Source organism: Daucus carota, chromosome 2 (assembly GCF_001625215.2).
Source record: "Daucus carota subsp. sativus chromosome 2, DH1 v3.0, whole genome shotgun sequence".
In the NCBI taxonomy this organism is placed as follows: Eukaryota; Viridiplantae; Streptophyta; class Magnoliopsida; order Apiales; family Apiaceae; genus Daucus; species Daucus carota.
In genome coordinates this window covers 30,890,874-30,905,571 of record NC_030382.2, presented here as the reverse complement: position 1 = coordinate 30,905,571, position 14,698 = coordinate 30,890,874, and the positions used below count along the sequence as shown (strand labels likewise).

Here is a 14,698-nt window from a genome sequence, read left to right as displayed (position 1 = left end):
ATATGGATAATATCCGTATCCGCTTTTTCAAACATCACCAAAAATCAAATATACATTCTGATATTAATCAAAAAAACATATTTTGAACCGTTCAACAGCAAATGTATACCCAATCAGAAATTAATAACATACTTCAACAGAAGTTTGGGCATTCAGGCCAACTATTTCGAACAAAATATTAATTTTAACAACTTAAAATCACAAAACAACACTATTTGCAACAATTTTAAAAAAGAAAAAGTTTGATGAAGATAGTTCCATTTTCTCCATTTGCAAGATACTTAATGTTTCTTTTTTATTTTAAATATTAATTCTTTTTCAAAATTTATATGATAAAATAAAAAATATAAGTAAATAATAAATTTATATAAATATTATTATATACATATAATAATAATTTCGGATACGGATATTTTCGGATATGGATTCGCCTATATCCATATCCGTATCCGCAAACCCCGGATTCGAATACGGATAATATCCGTTTTATTCCGGATACGGATTATATCCGCTTTTTCCCGGATACGGTAACAGATTTTTCGGACGGATATCGGATCTTTCGGATTTTTTTGACAGCCCTACTTTACGCTGGGGGATGGAGGGCTCGACATATTTTTAAGACTTTCGTTGAGTATAGTTTCATAATTATTTTTTTTAGAATAAAAGTCTAAACATTATTTTTATTCAGCAAAATAAAATCTACTTATATATCTAATAGCCCAACACGTTCGTGTCAAGCCTCCCTCCTGAGCAAATAAATTATCTAGCTCCGAAGCCGAGCCTAACTACGAACCTAACTCTTTCTCATATATATAAAAAAAGTTATTCATAAGACTCGAACCCAAGACCTCTCCCATACAAACACACCACTCAAACCACTTTAGCTACACAAATATTTTGTCTTTTATTGAAATACATTAAACACATACATTAAGACAGTTGCATTTATATTCTTTTCATCAATAGCCTATTTTTTTTTTGACGGAAATCAATAGCCTATTTGTTTGAGATCAAGTTATTATTTCACTTAAGTCTCGTATATTGTTTACATGATAGATTAATATCTATAAGTTAATTATTTACCTAAATAAATTTAAAATTGAATAAGATTCTATATTAATCGGGTTCGAACCACGATTTAGATTTCTAAAAATAGATATAATTCATATTTGAATAGAAATGAACAAATTTAAATCTAACTTAATAATCTAAATGAGTACCAATACAATATTATAGATTCTTTAAGTCATGAATGTGAGCAATAAGCACAAAAACTAAGATTTCGGTGATCATCGTTGAAAGGAAAAAAATGATAAAACTATAATTTCAATATGTCATCAATCAATATATAACATACCAATTAAATAAAATGATTTAGACTATAATTAGATTAATTGATCATTTACAAATTAAACTGAAAGATATAATTAATTCTGAACCGGATAATCCGTCGCGAATTGGTGAAAATTAATATCTGACTAAACGGGACTAGATCAAGAATAGTTTTCCATAATCCAGAATATCGAAATACCATTTGATCTTTAACAATTGAACATGGTATGCTACGTTGCTCACCCTTAAGAAAATACGAGCATCAAATTATATATTTAAAAATATGAGTTTGCACAAAGCTAAAAATGTAATCACACGACTAATTAAACTAAGTATTTCATGTTTTTATGAGATTCGTAGGGTCTTACTCATATCTACTCTCTTTTTGCTATTTGAAATTCCAGAAAATCATTTTAGGATCTGGTTTATAACAATTACATGAAAAATCATTAAAAGTCTTAATCAACAAGCTAAAAAAACTAACGATAAAAAATTAAAATTTTATAACGAGACAATATTATAACATACTATATCAAAATAATAATCATCTAATATTTTAAATTAACAATAAAAAACTAAGACATTGAAATACAATATAATTGATACGAAAATTAAAAGGTGAGCCACATCAAAGGGGTCAGATTTTTTCTGGGTACAATTATAAGATTAGTAGTTCAATAGATGCTTTTATAATAAAATAAGGTACGAGTATTTTTACCTATAACATATGCTTCAATTTCTATTTATACAAAGTGTGCGCAACATATGCTAAAAAAGAATGTGTTAAAGATCTGCCCGATCATGTATCACTTAACTATTACACAAACGTGCGTTCAAAAAAGAAGAAATAAATGTAAAACAACACAGACCACACGTCTTCATCTAATCATGATTCAGGATATCATAATTCACATATCAAGAACAAGTTTTCATCAAAATCATGGTTATATTAGATTAAATAATTTAATAATTTTTAACAATAAATTACAGATACTTTTAATGAGGTATAATATATTTAAAATCTAAAAATTTCAATATTAATTTCCAATATAATTTTGAACATGTTGATAATATGGTAGTGACTTCTTTATCCTAACGAATTTGAATATAGAAAAATCAGGCCATATGTGCTCCCTCCATCCCCCGTGGTAGTTTACGTGCACTGTTTGCACGCATTTTGAGGCTCTTATAAAATATAGTTTTATAACTTTTTTTGAATATTTTTTTTTGAATAAAAGTTTAAACATCAAAATTCAGAGAAAAAAATTTAAAAAAATATATTATAGAACTATACTTTAAATGAGTGTGGAAAAACGTGCCAAAAAGTAACGTAAAGAAATGAGAGGGACAGAGGGAGTAATAATTATGCTCGAAATAATATGATGACAATTGACACATGGATATTATTTAAAACACAACAGAAACTAGAGGCCCGTGCCTCGCACGGGCTTTTATGCTAGTTTTAGAAATAAATTATGAAACTATACTTAACGAGAGCCTTAAAATGCGTATCGAAATTAAGTTCTGCAGTGTAAAGAATCTAATTAAGATTACGTTGTACGATGTAAAGAATCTGTCTAGCGGGACGAAGGAAGTAATGTAAATTAGATACTGCTCCATTCACTGCTCTAAAGATACTGCTCCATTCACTGCTCTTTAGAGCATCCCCGTGCAGCCCACGGACGCTGGGAGCCAATCAGCCAAACATCAAAACAGATGAGATATAGCCCATTAGAGTTGCTCTACGGAAGCTGATTCTTTTAACAGAACTACATAGGTTTGCAGGGATACAGTTAAGGCCCATACATACAACGTCCCGACTGGTTTCTTGTCATCAGTCAGGCCCATTTAGTTCTTGCAGTAGCATTTACTCAATGTAACATCTCAACTTGACCACAAGATCTGCAGCAAAAGAGTATACATCTTTAACTACCACAAGTTCACACGAAAATGACTCCCCTGCTCCAACTTTGCTCTAAAATTTGATGTTTGGCTCCTATTTTACCCAATAATGTCAACCTTATCTTCCACATTCCTACAAGCCTCACATCCAACATTACACCACAAGCCTTATACTTCTCCAACTTCATCAATCCGATGCTGCAGCTGCGACCAAACAAGCCATGTCCACGTTGACAAGAACAATGTCGTTGAGAATTCAAGTACTATTAGGCCGCCTCGGCCGCGTAGGATCATTTTAGTTAGACATGGACAGAGCGAGGGGAATGTCGATGAGGGCGCTTACACCAGGGTGGCTGATCCTAACATTGCACTCACTGAGAAAGGATTGAAAGAGGCTGCAGAGTGCGGACATGTCATCAAGGAGATGATCAAGAAAGACGGGGCGGATGATTGGAAAGTGTACTTCTATGTGTCTCCCTACAGGAGAGCACGAGAAACACTACGGAATGTTGGCAAGGCTTTTGGAAGATCAAGGATAGTTGGGCTCAGAGAGGAGCCTCGTCTGCGAGAGCAGGATTTTGGTACCGTAGATTCACCATAATGTTGAAATTTTATTGGTCTTCTTTGCAAATTTTTTAGACGGTTGTCTGCTATGTAGGAAACTTTCAGGACAGAGAACAAATGAAAATTCAGAAAGCTGCTAGGCATCTCTATGGACGTTTCTTCTATCGATTTCCCAATGGAGAATCAGCAGCAGATGTTTACGACAGAATAACAGGTATGTCTCACTGGTTGCTTGGTTATTTTAAGTATTGAAATTGTTATAGCAGAGTATATGCATATACTAATACAACTATGAGTCAAGTAGCTTACCTAGAGCTGCAGGATTCAGGGAAACGCTGAAGAGTGACATTGACGTGGGACGCTTTCAGCCACCTGGTGAACAGAGTCCAAACATGAACCTGGTAATAGTATCACACGGTTTAACATTGAGAGTATTCTTAATGAGGTGGTACAAATGGACGGTGAAGCAATTCGAAGGACTAAATAACATGAACAATGGAAGCGTAATGGTGATGGAGAGAGGTCATGGTGGAAGGTATATGTTCATCTATAATTCTCTCCGTTCCGAAACTCTAGTACAATATTCTCGTGAGAGATTGGATTACACTAGTCTGTGACATCGATTCACTCGTGGGATCCGGGCGGTCCGGGGCTCATATGGTAGATGTACTAAGAAGGGTTTCTAAGACCTGAGAGAGAACATATAAACCCCAAAATTAATATAAGAAAATTAACTTGGGAATTGGGAATCTTAAACCCTCGACCTCTTGTTAGCGAGGAAAGAAGGGTATCCACAAAGCTGCAATGCTTGAAATTGAAGTGAGTCCAAAATAAGAACTAAAGACTCTTAACTCATCTTAGCTGTCTATACAACTTAAATGTCAGGCTTGAACTTGCAAGTTGACATGATTTTTGCTCTACAAATATGATGCTCCGGCACAAGTTTTATTTGGTGTGTATTAGTTTTAAGCTTATGCCTCTACGAGATTCTGAATTGCTTGTGTTATAATTACTCAAACTAGAAGTTAAATACAACAGGTACAGTTTATTAATGCATCACACAAAAGAACAACTACGGGAGTTTGGCTTGACAGAAGAAATGTTAACTGACCAGGAATGGTAAGAAAATCTGCACACGCTAATCTCAACAGTCTCATTTCACAGCTACTTACTATTAAATTTTACCTCTTATTGCTAACTACTGTGTTGTTTAATGTGAAAAATGAAGGCAGAAAATAGCAAAACCAGGTGAGTTGAATTATGATAGCTTAACAACAGGACCATCTTTCTTCACACACTTTGAGGAGGAAGAAAACGTATCCCAGTCGGTGAACGTGAAGGCTGATGGATAATGAGCACATCCTGAGATACCAGAATGTTGTTGGTCACTTGAAACCGATATCATGTTTTTGGATCGTCAAGCTACTTGAGTTGCCATGTAAATTAGTATGAAAGAGCAATCGAAATATAAATAGTATTCAAAACCTTTTTCCCCCAATTAGGCTTCTGAGAATGGGAACATCTCTTTACCTGTCACGTGATAAAGGGCCTCAAATTCTACAATCTCCTGGTGAAGAACAATACTAAAGTATATAAAGGTAAAAGATCTGCGAAGAATGTTGTAACAAGACATGGGGAAGTGCCTGTCAGTCCGAGAAACTCAGTACCAATTTACAAAGATTGCATAGCTGAAGCTCATGACAGAAAAACTGGTCGACTTGGTACTCCGACAAGCAAAAGATATAAGTATATAACAACCAAAACAATGCCTGATAATAGCGCGACAGGTGATTGTAAGTTGTACCAGACTTTTTACAATGTGTGTGATTCAAATGCTTTTATCTGAAGTGAAATCCCTCATGCATCTCCTTGATGTCATTTCCAGTCTCTCTTTCTACTTCATTGCAAAGAAAAGCAAGGGAGATCTGTGATGATTTTAATTTCTTTCCACCTACAGTAGTTAATCTAGTACCCTCCATTCCATCAATGTGGTCTGACTAACTTTCTCACCACATCTTTCATAGGATGGTTTTTCTTTTCCTTGGGTGTGATACCAGTATCACTTGTTCCAATTGTGATATTTCTAAGGAAATTAAGAGCATGTTGAACTAAGCTTATTATTTATGACTTACGCGATTTAATGTGATAAGCTGGAAGTTTAAAATGTTTGTTTAGATAATTTTGACTTATTAATAACTTATGAGTTATTAAAAACATAGTATTAAAAATAAAAATGATTACGGGTAACTTATGTCTTATGGGTAATTTTGATCAAAAAATATTTTTAAAAAATTAAGTCACTGAAAAAGTATCTCAAACTAACTTCTGGTTATAAGTCAATTTCTAACTTCTTTTTGACTTTAAACCGACTTCTGACTTATTATACAAACAGACATTTTATAGCTTAAAATCGAAAATGACTTAAAAGCTCGGGTTTAAAGTCCAGACAAACGAGCTCTAAATCATATTATCAATTCATTACTTTTACTAGCTGAGAGCCTGAGATATACATACTAGGCACTGGCTGAGAAGCTCAGAAGCACTTACAAGAAGTTCCGCGAAACAGCCTATCGCGCCCGTTTGTTTAAGAGAAGCAGAAGTTGCTTCTAACTTCCGTTTTTCTTGACCCGTTTGTGTAAAAGTAGAAGCACTTTTAAAAAGTTGAAAATGCTAGCTTTTCTCTCAGAGTTTCTACTTTTTTTCCAAAGACCTTATTAACTTATTTAGTTCTCACTTCTAATCCACTTCTTTACTTTAAGCAAGAATTCACTTTTTCAAGCTTGCCCAAACGGCCCTAACTCATCTAAATGCATCACAAATTGATATTCATTATGTGCCATCTAGACATGAAGCATGCTTAAAGTCAGAATCAATGAATTGAATGGAAAGATGAACTCCAAAATTCTGGACCACAGAACATCATGAAAGATGTAAATCACAAAGAACCACTGTTCAATGTACAAACAAAATCTCCAATGCAAAATTACTGGTAAAAGAGGTGCAAGTTGCAGCCATTGGTTTCTCTCCTTGTTGAGATTAATGCCAGTTAAAAATATTTAATTTACATTCAAGCACTTACATGATCACTTCGGATAGCCGGTAGCTGGATAGCCTTGTGGAGGATAACCTGCAGGAGGATAGCCCTGTGGAGGATAACCTGTGGGAGGATAAGGTTGAGCTTGCGGAGGTGGATAGCCATAAGGTTGTGGTTGCCCATAGGGCTGTGGAGGAGGATATCCAACAGTGGGAGGATATGGCTGATCAAGCCGAGACATTTGCTGAGCAGGGGGGATTGACATTGGCTGTGTACCAAACACGCCATCTCGCTTGTCCATTTCAATTTTATGCTGTGTCTGCAATATTCCACAAGTAAATAATTAGCTATAGTGAATTGTGCAGCAGCAACAATATTGCCACGAGTTTTCCATTTACGAAACCATTACTTATTTATATTTCGATTTGTCTATAGTTTTTTAAGCAGAGTGAGAGAATCATCAAAGGGAACTTATTGGTAAATTTTCCAAAAAGCAGGAGAGTATATCTGCGTACCTGCATACAAGCGCACACCCTGCAGGACGAGAATAAGAAAACAATTAGTACTTCTACGACTTGCCCAGAAATTTTTTAGAAACACAGGCAGATAGACCAGAGAGAAGTAAAATTTAAATGACTTTTTACTAGCATGTTTCCAGGTTCTGATATAAAGGAGACTAAGCACTTGAAAAGGATATAGATGGAAATGAAGATCACCAAAGAGAAAATGGTAATATTATAGTTTCACATATATATCTTAGAAAGCTTTCATTTACTTTACTACTTTACTTCCCTTTCATCATCTCACTTTTGAAGTGGAGAGGAAGGTAAAATTTTATTCTTCTGCTTTCCATATTATTTAAAATTAAAAAACAAGAAGCACATCTTCCATTTCACCCCTCTCCTTCCCACAAATTTATAATTTGGAGCAGGTATCTTAAGCGAAATTCCACGGAGTAAGGAAAGACATACGTGCAGTAGACCACATCAGCCAAACAGTTTAGCAACTGTGAGGCCTCTGAAAGTTCATCACTTCCAACTATCATTGCAACAATGGAAAATATGCAGGCGACTTGTTGAAGGCAAAACATGAAACCCTGCATTTGAAAAAGAAGCATGTTTCCCATGTACATATGTTACGTGCCACTCTATCTCTCTTGTGTGTGTGTAACACTTTGTCATTTCTAAAACTCATCTTGCAGAAAAAAGCAAGTTGAAGCTACTGGATAGAGAGAGGGATAGAGGGAGAGACAAAGGGAGAATATGAGAGAGAGAGGGAGGGAGGGAGAGAGAGGGGGGGGGGAGAGAGAGAGAGAGAGGAAGAGATTACAATGATGCAGTTATCACACTTTGTCGTCTGTATGTTAAACTCATCTTGCAGGAGAAAGCGAGTTGAAGCTACTGAATTTCCAAAACAACAGATGACCTAAAAATTTGAGAATTGAACAATTAATATTCCAGATAAGCTCCACAAATCGAAAATAATTTAATGCATTCAGTCATATCCAAAATTCAGGGCTTAAATTGGCCGCCTCTGCATTTGACTAGAATATTGATTGCACTGAGCCAGAATATTCAGGTACTCTACGATCTGAACAAAATGTCAAGATGGCAGATAGTTTCAAAAACAAAAATACTTCATAAGTTTCTAACAGTTTTCCAATTTGCAATCATTCGGTTTGTGAGGAGTAAAACCGAATCCACATTGTTCAGAATTTCCTGTTCCTAAAATCTGACTACGACCGCCATCATTTAACAGTCCTAAGTCCCAACTACAGATATTATGACATCCAAAACGTAACTCTTCAAAAAACTGACATAAACTTCCAAACACCAGAAAGAGGTTCTATAAAGTGTTCTGAAATAGATATGGAAATTCATCACAATAATTAATAAATGCACATAATCAGTAATCTTGCCCTAAAAAAACTAGTGACCAAGGGACTTAATAAAGTATTCAAAATTTAGAATCAGGTAGACACTCACTTGAGCAGTTTATTTTAATATTGAAATTCCAAAGGAAATTCACAATTTTTTTCATACTCTTATGCTTTATACCTTCGGAAAAATTTTAAACCGAATACAAGAAACACATCTGAGGGCATCAAATAGATTTTCAGCACTTGGATTATCTGTTACTTGTTAATTTTCAAAAAAAAAAAACCTTTTAATTATTGTTGCTGAGTAACATGGAAGCGGGGGAGGGGGTATAATTGCTCTTGATCAAATTCTCAAGCAAGGTGTTAAATACCTCAGTGCCAAGGCAAAACTCAGGGCATTTACTTTCACCACAGCGACCACTGCAGGGCATATAACCAGCACAGCACACGTACCTACAGCGAACAAGAAGCAACTTATTCACTGGAAAGTTGGCCTAATAACTGCTTTAACAAGACATAGAATAGTTCAATTACCTTGACATGTCATTGTAAAGAGCACGCTTGCGAAGTAGGTATGATACACATGGTCCACTAGCATTTGAAATGAACACCACATCAGATTGAGCATAGAAAAGATAATATTTGTAATATAGCTTATAAATTCACGTACACCATACAGAAAAGAAAACCAAGGTTTAACAAGTTAGACATAACAATTATTAGCATTGAAAGATGCAGCAAATGAAGAACAAAAGTGTTTCAGTTCATGCTACTAGGAAGAAAGTTATGAAAGGCATGATTGTAGTTCATAAAGAGGTAAGTGAACCAAATATATTTTTAGTTGAAGAGGAATATTCAATATACCATATATTTGTAGCAATAATCTAAAAGGTACATAGTAGTCCAATTGCAAAAAAAAAATAAACATATATGTTTGTTTGTCTGTCTAAACTTTTTATTTATTCATCTGAAGGAGTTAGTAAACAATTAGTGCTGCAATTTGGTTGGGAGATGCTATTAATTCCTCAAAAATTAAGCAGAGTAAAGATGTTAAATTTTTGGAAGCGAGATACAGCACCGGAATCAATATTTTCAACTTCTAAAACTTAAGATAAGAGTACAATAGATACCTTAAACACGAAGTTCATAAGAATTATACATAATGACATAAAATGTTTCATCTATTATGAGTGAATACTTGTGTAATTCGTAATAGCAAATATACGGATATACAATGCATATATGTCTTGTTTTTCAACTAACGAAAGACTCAAGCAAAAGAAATAGTTACCAAAAATTTCTAAATATGTTGCTTTGTTGTCTATGTAATGCTACCGCTAGTTATCTAAGAAAAATTTTACTCCGTGTGCTATCCTGAAATTTAGGAGCTGCATTTCCATGTTCAATATAATTACGTAGTAGTACTGATTACATAGTCAGAAAATGCTGAATTGGAGAAAAGAGGCAAATGTACATTGTAAACTGAAAGTCACCGCTAGTAAACTTCCTAGAATAATAAGCATAAGAGAAATGTCTAGAAACACTATCCAGTGGAAATACAAGATTTAATTCTCTTATGGGTCCCTTCTCAACTACAATATCCCTTTCTTTGTTGTTTAAACTATCCCAATTTCTAGGATCATAAATATCCTTTGAACGAGGAAGTGACTCTTCTGCTATTGTATTTTCATTGTCAGACAAACCGGGTTCCTTTTCATTCTCGCTTAAGATGTTAACATCTTCTTTTTCTAGACCTAAATCCACCAAATTTTCATCATTACCCGCTGCAGAACCCTCCAAATTTATGTTTTTTTGTTCTTTTCTTGAAGTGTCTGTCTTCTTAATAACAAAATTCTCAATAGCTCCTCTCTGTGACTCTATCAAATCATCAGCTCGTTTTCTTTTTTTTCTTTTTTCGCTTCCAGATGGGTGTTTTTTGTTCAACATATTATTCCACAATAATAAATTGCAACTACTTGAGATAAATGAATAATGGCACCTTTAAATGAAGTAAGAAAGTACGTCAAACTTGCAATATCCAAAATTCCTATTCTTCAATAATTGAACCTGTTACAAACATAAAAAAATAGAAAAATTATTAATGAAGTTAAGAAAAGACAAAAATCAGATTAAGAAACAATAATTCTAAAAAAAAACATGGAAGAATCGAAGGGGACAAAAATTATCAAAGCTTAATCAATTTTCTAATAAACCTAATAATATGTACTAATTTGTGTGTATAAGGCAACGGATGGCAGTGAATCAATGACATGGATGATGGATCATATTATATATTTAATATAATATATGTGCAAAGTTTGAAAAAGAAAATATATTATATACCTAAGTGGCGAGTTGGGAGCACGATCACGGAGGCCTGGAATATGGAACAGTGGAACAGGGATAAACAAAAACTCAAAAACAGAGTATCAAGAAGCTGAGAGGCCGCAAATCTTTTGCGCGTGTAAATTGGACCTGGCCTATGTATACTAAGAGTACTACAGGGGTTTTAAAAATTTTGGGCCCCCAGAATTTTTGGGCCCAGGGCGGGTGACCTGGTTGCCCTCCCCCTGGGCCGGGCCTGCTAGTAGCGGAAGAGTCAATAGTACCAATATCTCAAGATGAAACTCAAATTAAAAACTAATGTAGATCAAACAAAACAGATTAATACACATTAGAATGACATAGCACTCACCACCACAAAGCAAGGCAGCAATCTGCACAATATTAATAAAAAAGCAGTGAGTTAGTAATACATACAACGAGGGAGAGGGAGAGGGAGAGAGGGGGGAGAGAGAGAGAGAGAGAGGGAGGGAGAGAGAGAGGGAGGGAGGGAGGGGGAGAGAGAGAGGGAGGGAGGGAGGAAGGGAGGGAGGGAGGGCGAGAGAGAGAGGGAGGGAGGGAGGGAGGGGGAGAGAGAGAGAGAGAGGGAGGGAGGGAGGGATAGATACAAGGGGTATCGGTCCTGATGGTGGAGACGAGATCGGAGTGCCAGAGATTCCGATAATTTTGACGGAGCTGCATCTTGTCTAAGCTTGCCTGGGAAGACATCCTTGCTTTCCTAGAATTCAAGACGATTCTCACAAATGTCAGTAAATGTTCGAGTATGTCTCTATGTCAACTGGTGGGAAGTAGTAGTAGCAGTAGAATTGTAATGCCAAGTTGGCGGAAAATAAAAATGGCAGACCAAACAGCTGACTCACAAACTTCAACTGTACTGGCGTTTAGAAACACCGACCTCCGAGTGTTTTATCAAAATTTTCAAACACAAAGCGGATAAAATTAAAAAATTCAATGCTTCTTGGAGTTAAGTATATTGTGTTGGTAATCGGGTCCCAGTCATGTGTGCATCAATGCATTCCGAATTTTTAAGAAAAAATAGTTCGGAGACAGAAATAAGTGCTCGGGAAAAGGAAACATACTTTCCTCCTCCCAATTTTGAATTTTAAACTTCATGGAACGTCGCAGATTAAAATTGGGTTAATTATCAAACTCATCACTTAAGTGGACAAATGTTATCAACTTCATCACTGATCTCCACGAGGTCTCAAGTGGCTCACTAAACTCGCCTAATGGTATCAAACTCATCACTAAACTCGCCTAATGGTATCAAACTCATCACTCCCGTTAAAAAAAGTAACGGAAGTTTAGACGGAATGACAAATTGGCGGTTGACGTAACACATTCATAAAAAAGACTGAAGAAAAACAAATGAAAGAAAATAAAAGAAAAAAGAAAACGTAGAAAATAGAAAGAAAGAAAGTAAACAACAAGAGTAAAAACATTTTAATTCATTAAGCTTGAACAATGTTTGTTTTTCGATCAATCTTTCATTTAACCTTTAAACATTATGTGTTGAAAATTTGAACAATGTATGTTGCTTCGTATGTTATATTTACATATATTTATTTTCATGTTTTTGTTTGGTACAAGAAACTCCAAAAGAAATAGAAGTGTTAAAAATCGAAACGAAATTCTTTCTGTTCTATCTCTAGAATTTTTTTAAAATTTTAAAAAAGTTGGTGATATAAAAGAAATTAAAAATATTTTTTTGCCAACAACAATATTCACATAAATAAAATTTATTAAAAGAGAAACATTTCAATATTATTCAAAAATAATTATAATCTAATAAAAAACATAAAAGTTAATCTTAATTGTTTAGTTAATTATATATTAATATTTGGTTTCATGCATTTATTTAGATAATTATATTTTAAAATTAATTTAATAAAAAGATTGCATACTTTATTTTCATATAAACTTTAAATCATGTGGCATGCCACATGTCAAACCCTACAGCCAATCTGTCATTCTGTCTAAACTTCTGTTACTTTTTTAACGGCAGTGATGAGTTTGATATCATTAAACAAGTTTAGTGAGTCACTTGAGACCCCGTGCAGATCAGTGATGAAATTGATACCATTTGTCCAATTCAGTGATGAGTTTGATAATTAACCCGATTAAAATTCAAGAGGGAAAATCAATTGTATCATGTGGGGCCGCAAATGAAGATACTCCCTCCATCCCAAATTGAGAAAAAAATTATATCCCAAAATAGTTGAGCCTCTTTTTTTTCAATGCACTTTTATCAACAACATCCTTACCCTCTCTTATTTATAGAAAGTCAAAACAATTAATATGGACAGAGATGGAAAAATGAAAAATCATTTAATATTTCTTAATATGTGTGAAATGAGCAAAAAGCTTATCTAATTTGGGATGGAGGGAGTAGTCAATAGTGAACTTCCACTCGTTTAAGTTAGTTCGGTGTTCTATTCGTTCACTAAATAAATGTGGTCTTCAATATTATTAAGATTTAAGGTTAAATGTCGTTTTGGTCACTCAACTGATCAGAAACTTGCAATTGAATCATCCAACTTAAAAAACTTTCAGTCACATCATTGTATTCTTAAAAGTTTTCATTCAGGTCACCGGCCGTTACATTCCGTTAAAAATTTAACGGAAATCTGGATAGGCTTTGGTGACTTGGTTTGAATAAATCCATCGTGGCATGTGCAGCTAACTAAAGTAGCGTTTTGGTCACTCAACTATCTCATAACTTGCAATTTGGTCATCAAACTGAAGAAACTTTCATTCGGGTCACTGGCAATTACATTTGTTAAAAAATAAATAGAAATCGGCCAAAAATCTCTCATACAATAACGTCAAGGGTTCCAATTTCATCCTTATTAATTTATTGTCATTTTATATATCTTTAAGTAATTGTGAAAAAGTACATCAAAAATTTGATGAGCTTTTTAAAAATAGCCTAAAGATATATAAAATGACAAGAGATTTAAGAGGATTAAGTGTGTGAAATCATTAATGTTATATGCGCATAATTGTTGCATTTGTTTATAAGTTTCGGAATTTTTCAGTAGAGAAATAGGTGTTGTAGGAAAGTTTTTCGTTCGTTTTTTTTCAATTTTTGACGGATGTAATGGTCAGTGACTTGAATGAAAGTTGTTAGGTACAGAAACGATTGTAGAAGGGGGGGTTGAATACATCATCACAGATAATCACGGAAATATTCTGATTCGCATTTAACTTGATAATCATATTTTAATTAATTGATATAACAATGTGAAAGTCATTATATAATTAAAGGTGTTCAGTTTTAATGTCCACTAAAATTCGTATAATAAATTCGACAGGATGTATTCTAGTTTAGTGATTAAAACAACTGAGTGATCAAAGCACAGAACTTCTGTAAATATAACAATAAGCAAGTTTAGCAACTTGATTGAGGTTACAAGTGTTTGAACAAGAACAAATGAAGAAATGAATGCCATATTTATAGGCAAAGCTTTTGAACTGCTCCTTTATCATGCCTTGAAATTTCGGTATGACAAACTCCTTCTTTGTCATGCCTTGTAATTTCGGTATGACAAACTGCTTTTTTGTCATGGCCACAGATGAAAGTGAAATATGAAATTTAAAGTTGTGATTGGAGATGCCCATGAAAGTGAAATATGAAGTTTAAA

The 14,698-nt window shown here is 34.3% G+C and overlaps 2 protein-coding genes across 4 annotated transcripts; one reads left to right on the top strand and one right to left on the bottom strand.

Moving 5' to 3' along the window:
• The first annotated feature begins 3,143 nt into the window (after window positions 1-3,143).
• Window positions 3,144-5,676, top strand: LOC108206253 (phosphoglycerate mutase-like protein AT74H). Of its 2 annotated transcripts, none has more exons than XM_017376491.2 (5): window positions 3,144-3,815; window positions 3,893-4,012; window positions 4,120-4,333; window positions 4,837-4,917; window positions 5,031-5,676. In XM_017376491.2, coding segments are annotated over exons 1-5 (888 nt in total). In that variant the 5' UTR covers window positions 3,144-3,343; the 3' UTR covers window positions 5,032-5,676. The 2 variants fall into 2 exon arrangements, with proteins under 2 accessions (XP_017231980.1, XP_017231979.1); XM_017376490.2 differs by having other exon boundaries at window positions 3,146-3,815; window positions 5,027-5,676.
• A 969-nt stretch (window positions 5,677-6,645) lies between these two features.
• LOC108206940 (uncharacterized) lies at window positions 6,646-11,918 on the bottom strand. 2 transcript variants are annotated; one of them, XM_064087134.1, is made up of 8 exons: window positions 11,663-11,918; window positions 11,407-11,428; window positions 9,246-9,302; window positions 9,083-9,164; window positions 8,162-8,257; window positions 7,804-7,928; window positions 7,348-7,366; window positions 6,646-7,151 (listed from the first exon to the last, which is right to left on the bottom strand). In XM_064087134.1, exons 1-8 carry the CDS (start codon window positions 11,760-11,762, stop codon window positions 6,882-6,884), a joined length of 771 nt encoding a protein of 256 aa, XP_063943204.1. In that variant the 5' UTR covers window positions 11,763-11,918; the 3' UTR covers window positions 6,646-6,881. The 2 variants fall into 2 exon arrangements, with proteins under 2 accessions (XP_063943204.1, XP_017232873.1); XM_017377384.2 differs by lacking the exons at window positions 11,407-11,428; window positions 11,663-11,918 and adding exons at window positions 10,711-10,778; window positions 11,055-11,163.
• Window positions 11,919-14,698: the final 2,780 nt, after the last annotated feature.

Bases quoted from the DNA above. Each gene is read 5' to 3' on its own strand.
- LOC108206253 (XM_017376490.2), top strand. From the start codon at position 3,344: ATGTCAACCTTATCTTCCACATTCCTACAAGCCTCACATCCAACATTA. The intron at 3,816-3,892 runs GTACCGTAGATT...TCTGCTATGTAG, and splicing joins TCTGCGAGAGCAGGATTTTG to GAAACTTTCAGGACAGAGAA. The intron at 4,013-4,119 runs GTATGTCTCACT...CTAGAGCTGCAG, and splicing joins TGTTTACGACAGAATAACAG to GATTCAGGGAAACGCTGAAG.
- LOC108206940 (XM_064087134.1), bottom strand. From the start codon at position 11,762: ATGTCTTCCCAGGCAAGCTTAGACAAGATGCAGCTCCGTCAAAATTAT. The intron at 11,429-11,662 runs GTATCTATCCCT...AATATTGTGCAG, and splicing joins CATCAGGACCGATACCCCTT to ATTGCTGCCTTGCTTTGTGG. The intron at 8,258-9,082 runs GTATTTAACACC...TCAAATTTTTAG, and splicing joins AGTTTTGCCTTGGCACTGAG to GTCATCTGTTGTTTTGGAAA.